Raw genomic sequence first — 5,030 nt, 5'->3', positions numbered from 1 at the left:
GACTCAAATGCATCCATCACGAGGTCGAGTAGCACTTGCATGCAATTATTAACAAAGATCGTTTTTCAAACTCTAAAGAAAACAAACCAAATGAATCAATCAAATATAAATTTTATACAAAAATCGCGAGCCAAGTCACCCTCGACGAGAAACTATTGTAGAAACGAAAATGCAACACTTATTTTAAATTTATGGATTTCATTTAATTCTCCGATCAGCTATATTTCTTGGATTACAGCTCTTGAAATCGTCTTTAATAGCAATAAGGACGAACAGAGCAAGTCTTTAACATTTTCTATAAAACCTTGCTGTCATTCATTGTTTTTGGTTGTTCCTTCAATTGCTTGATTTGATGACTCATTTGACTTAAAATAGAAAAATTCAAATCTCAAACTCGTTCCCTCCATCAGACTACTAAAGGCTCTAGTTTCAATTTATACCCTTGCGATAGCTTGTTTGTGATATCAAACTTGAATTCCATCTCCTCATACTTCAAATCGGTGTGGAAGCGGAAGTTTCGTAACAGTTGCACCAACGCCACCTTCATGGTGATCATTGCGTACTGTTTACCAATGCAATTGCGCATCCCCAAACTAAATGGCGCAAACGCACTCGGATGGCGACCCTTCGAGCGTTCAGGCGAGAACCGATCCGGGTCGAAAACATCCGCGTCCGGGCCCCAAAAGTCCTTCCTTCGATGCATAGCCGCGATGTTCAACAAAAAGTTTGTCCCACGAGGTATCAAGATTCCATCCACCTCCACATCTTCGATGGAGCTGCGCCCCACTAATGCACCCGATGGACAAAGACGTAACGCTTCGTTTATGCACTGCTCCAAGTAGATCAGCTGACTCAAGGCCTCCAGAGTTGTCTGCTGTTCACAGCCTGCCGGAAAAACGATGAGTATTTCGCTGCGCATTTTTTCCTGCACCATTGGATGCATTGCTAGCAAAGTTAAAAGATTGCAGATAGCGATCGCCGTAGTATCATTTCCCTGCAAAAGAGGAACGATTCGCATAACTTCTAGAATGGCCGGTATATGGGATTCATAACACTCACCGCTATTATCAATGTTATGGCTTGGTGTAGAATTTCCTCATCGCTGAATGGCTCACCTCCTCGCGTACTTTTCAACAACTGGTGGACAAAAATCTGAGGCTTCCGGTATTCTATCTCGTCGTCCGTAGTGGTTTCTTTTACTCCATCAATCTTGTGAGAATTACGTTGCACATTTATAATCTGAAAAAAAATTTGAACTATTGGACCTACTTCATGGAAAGATCTGTGCATTCCTTACATTTTCCACATAAGCGGATATTTTCTTCATGAAACGGTTTTGATGCTTATTCAATGTGGTAAACCTGTATATAAAGTCTGGATGGTACTGCACGTTTATTATACGCTGTGCAATGGCATCTAATCCGCTAAATAAACACAAAGTAAATAAGTATACAGCTTCACAGATAAGCATCGAAATGCTTCAATGTTTCTACTCACTCATCGATAACCTCAAACAACTTGGCTGCCTTCGGATCATTTAACGAGTCCGTGCCGAATGTAGAACCACATACCATGTCCAACGTACATCTGGAGCAGTATTCCATCACGTCCACCTGTTTTAAGTTGGGCGCCATCCTTATTCGTTCGATCATCCTTCCGACGCACTTGTCGAACAATGGGAGATAGTTCTCCAAGATGCGCTTGTTGAATGACAAATTAAGCGTCTTACGCTGATGCTTCCATAAGGAATCTTTAAGAAAACAATCACGATGTTATCAGACATCAAATTCTCAAGATTCTTCAAGTACTATAAAACTTACAGGGAGCTACTAAAAGCCCCAGATCGACTTTTGTGAAGGCGTACTCTTTGAGTTTGTTCATGGTCTTCGGATTGTCCATCACGGCACGCATTATATCCGGGTGAGAAGTACACACAAACACTTTCCACAGGAGTCTCACATGAAAGAGCCGATCGTGGCTCTGAAACACATCTCGCAGAAGTCGATACAGTTGCTCCCGAGATTTCCCAGCGACCAGCGGTAAATGGCCCAAAACGGGCACATAGGGCTCGTGCATTTCTATTTTCTCCGTGAACTCGAACATCTGCTGATACTTCCTGTATAGCGTCACGAGGAGCACTATTCCGATTGATAGTAGAAATAGCTCCATATTGATGTTCACACCAGCGTCGTGTGCCACTCGGAGCGACGGCTGCCCAACTACTGAACCCGGAAAGCACCCACCGCCTTTTTATTCATGTGAGAAGGCAATTTCTCTCAATGTCTGATCTTACTGCTCATATATTATACATCTCGGAAGGTGGCCTCTATATGCATCTTCATAATTTGAATTTGTTTTTACTCAAAATCATTCTCATGCAGAGAAGTGGCAAGTCACTTAAATGTAGCACGGTCATTAAACTTAGACACAGTTCCGGAGTATACGTTGCTCGTTTTGTTTTACGGATATAGGTACCATATTCTATTTTTAAGCATTTTAACGTGATGGAAATACCATTGACGCAGTTTGTGTTACTCCTACAAATATGAATAATACACATAGACTTTGATTACCACTACCTAGGATCCCTTTAGGAAAATTTAACCACTAAAATTGTTACAAATTGTTGAGACATTGGTAAAACATGAGTGAAAAAAATTAGACGTAATGAAAATTTGGCGTTTATTTTATGAACAGGAAAATCTTTGTTTATCAAATCATCGCTTCCAAAACAGATTTACCTTGTACGGTCCATTGCTATGATTAACTTCACTTTGCTTATATTGGTTAAATATATTTTAATTTAACCTTGATCAGTTTTGCTCCTTTGGACTTCAAACTTTTGGCTGGTTCTGGATTTTTCCATAAAATATACTCGTACTACAGTGAATAACAATAAAGTACATATTAAACATTGTGTCATGCAATTCAAACGATTACAATTTATGATTTGGCGTTGCTTTAACGCAAACAAGTAGCAAGTTTAATAATGACGATTACATTTATATAATACGTAATTCAAGACGAAAACACATTCACACAAACATTTGTCCTGCTTTTTGTGCCTTACAAGTGACGTACCTAAATGTTTCCAACCTTCGCCTTGGCGAAATCATAAAACGATGCGAAGGAATTAACCTTACCCTGCGGTTTTTTGCTTCTTTGATGGCACTTAAACTTGATCCCCTAAACTGTGACACTATCTCGTTAGGAGTCACTTGTAACCAGTTTCCAGCATTGAGCCAACTCCAGAGCCCAATCTCGACCATTCGTTTCATTTCGAGTGCGACATTGGTGGTGAAGGGAGTGAAAATGTTCTTTATTCCGACCTGCATAGTGCTTCTGGCGGTTTTGCTTTACTGGGCAAAGCTGACGAGCGATGCCAATCGGTTCGCGAAGGATATACCCGGTCCGAAATCGTATCCACTGATTGGTTGTGCTCACCTGCTCGTCGGTTCCGAAGAATACACCTTCAAGGTGGTATGTGAGTTGTTCCGGAAGTACACCCGCATGTTCCGACTCACACTCGGACCGAAAACGATCGTTTGCCTGTCAGATCCGGAGCTTATCCAGCAGGCGCTAACGGCGGGAGCCTGTCAAAACAAGGCGTTCTTCTACAGGTTTTTGGAGATGGACTACGGGCTGGTTTCGGCTCGCTGTAAGCACTCTTTCCATAGAACTTTTTCCAATCCACTCCATGGTAGTAGTAGAACATTTTGTGACCATCCTCTACTTCTCCGTAGATGGCGACTGGAAGCAGTACAGAAAAATGCTCAACCCAGCTTTCAATCAACGCATTTTGGTGAGCTTCATATCGATCTTCAGCCGCTGCTCGAACACGATGGTCGCTCGGATGGGTCTGGAGGAAAGGCATGGTCGCCCGTTCGATGCGTTGTACTATACGGCTCAATGTACGCTGGAAATGGTTTGCGCTAGTTCCCTGAAAAGCGATATTACGAACGACCCGCACGCTAACCTGGTGTGCCATGGTCTGGAGAAGATCGCCGCCATCATGAGCAGTCGCGTTTTCAACGTGCTGCTCTACAGCGATCTATTTTTCGCCATGACCCAACGGTACAGGGAGATGCAGCGGGAGCGTGTCCATGTAAAGGCAGTTGTGGATCCGGTGAGAAATACATGACTACTTCACAGCCTTATATTCGGATTTCAGCCTATACGGTATACCGTTCCAGATATTATTCAAACGAAGGGATGAAATTCATCAGCAAAGGGCGGAATCGGTCGTGGAGGATCAACATGAGGAAACCTATCGTAAACCTATGGTGTTTCTGGACCAGCTTTTAAATATGCAACGTAACGGTCAGGAACTTGCCATGGAAGAGATAGAAAACCACCTTTACACCATTATTGGAGCAGTAAGTACCATGTTATGTCCTGAAATAGGACATCATAGGACCTTATTGAGCATGTTTCCCTTACAGGGCAGTGAAACCACAGCTAACCAGGTAGGATACATCATCTGGCTACTGGCCATGCACCCCGCAGTCCAGGATCGGGTCTACAAAGAAATACAAAGTGTCTACGGAGCAGATTTGGACAACATTTCCTACGAATCGCTCGCCTCCCAAACCTACCTCGAGCAGGTCATCAAAGAATCGATGCGACTGTTCCCCGTAGCTCCTCTCATCGGGAGGGAGACGATAGAACCGATGACGCTGGGCAATGTGGTTATTCCCGCCGGAGTGACAATACTCATCAATATCCTCAACCTGCATCGACGCGAGGATCTCTGGGGGGAACGAGCCCATCTATTCGATCCCGAGCGGTTCGATCCGGCGACGTACGAGGCTCGCAAAAGCCATCCCTACAGCTACATTCCTTTCGGTGGTGGGCCACGTAACTGCATTGGCTACAGATACGGCATGCTGGCGATGAAGGTTATGGTCACCAAGGTGGTAAGCGCATACCAGCTGAGTACTCACCTGACACTCAACGATCCACTGAGGCTTTCGTTTGCGGTCACCCTTAAGCTCGGCGTTGGCCATTTGATAAACATCAAACGACGCTAG

The 5,030-nt window shown here is 43.7% G+C and overlaps 2 protein-coding genes across 2 annotated transcripts; one reads left to right on the top strand and one right to left on the bottom strand.

Moving 5' to 3' along the window:
- Window positions 1-406: 406 nt before the first annotated feature.
- LOC131284647 (cytochrome P450 4c21-like) lies at window positions 407-2,169 on the bottom strand. The gene is made up of 5 exons (XM_058313511.1): window positions 1,821-2,169; window positions 1,498-1,750; window positions 1,298-1,424; window positions 1,060-1,239; window positions 407-994 (listed from the first exon to the last, which is right to left on the bottom strand). The coding sequence occupies exons 1-5, from the start codon at window positions 2,167-2,169 to the stop codon at window positions 407-409; spliced, it is 1,497 nt and encodes a 498-aa protein (XP_058169494.1).
- Window positions 2,170-3,312: 1,143 nt separating this feature from the next.
- Window positions 3,313-5,030, top strand: LOC131290025 (cytochrome P450 4d1-like). Its single transcript, XM_058319403.1, has 4 exons — window positions 3,313-3,658; window positions 3,744-4,126; window positions 4,194-4,376; window positions 4,443-5,030. The coding sequence occupies exons 1-4, from the start codon at window positions 3,313-3,315 to the stop codon at window positions 5,028-5,030; spliced, it is 1,500 nt and encodes a 499-aa protein (XP_058175386.1).

This window comes from Anopheles ziemanni, chromosome 3, assembly GCF_943734765.1.
Source record: "Anopheles ziemanni chromosome 3, idAnoZiCoDA_A2_x.2, whole genome shotgun sequence".
In the NCBI taxonomy this organism is placed as follows: domain Eukaryota; kingdom Metazoa; phylum Arthropoda; class Insecta; order Diptera; family Culicidae; genus Anopheles; species Anopheles ziemanni.
This window is presented reverse-complemented; position numbering and strand designations above follow the sequence as displayed.

What these genes read in the sequence shown, in the direction of transcription:
- LOC131290025 (XM_058319403.1), top strand. Translation starts at nt 3,313, where the DNA reads ATGTTCTTTATTCCGACCTGCATAGTGCTTCTGGCGGTTTTGCTTTAC. An exon ending in TAAAGGCAGTTGTGGATCCG is followed by an intron (nt 4,127 to 4,193) that starts GTGAGAAATACA and finishes ATACCGTTCCAG; the next exon opens with ATATTATTCAAACGAAGGGA. An exon ending in TTTACACCATTATTGGAGCA is followed by an intron (nt 4,377 to 4,442) that starts GTAAGTACCATG and finishes TTTCCCTTACAG; the next exon opens with GGCAGTGAAACCACAGCTAA.
- LOC131284647 (XM_058313511.1), bottom strand. Translation starts at nt 2,169, where the DNA reads ATGGAGCTATTTCTACTATCAATCGGAATAGTGCTCCTCGTGACGCTA. An exon ending in TTGTTTGAGGTTATCGATGA is followed by an intron (nt 1,425 to 1,497) that starts GTGAGTAGAAAC and finishes GTGTTTATTTAG; the next exon opens with CGGATTAGATGCCATTGCAC. An exon ending in CCATAACATTGATAATAGCG is followed by an intron (nt 995 to 1,059) that starts GTGAGTGTTATG and finishes CCTCTTTTGCAG; the next exon opens with GGAAATGATACTACGGCGAT.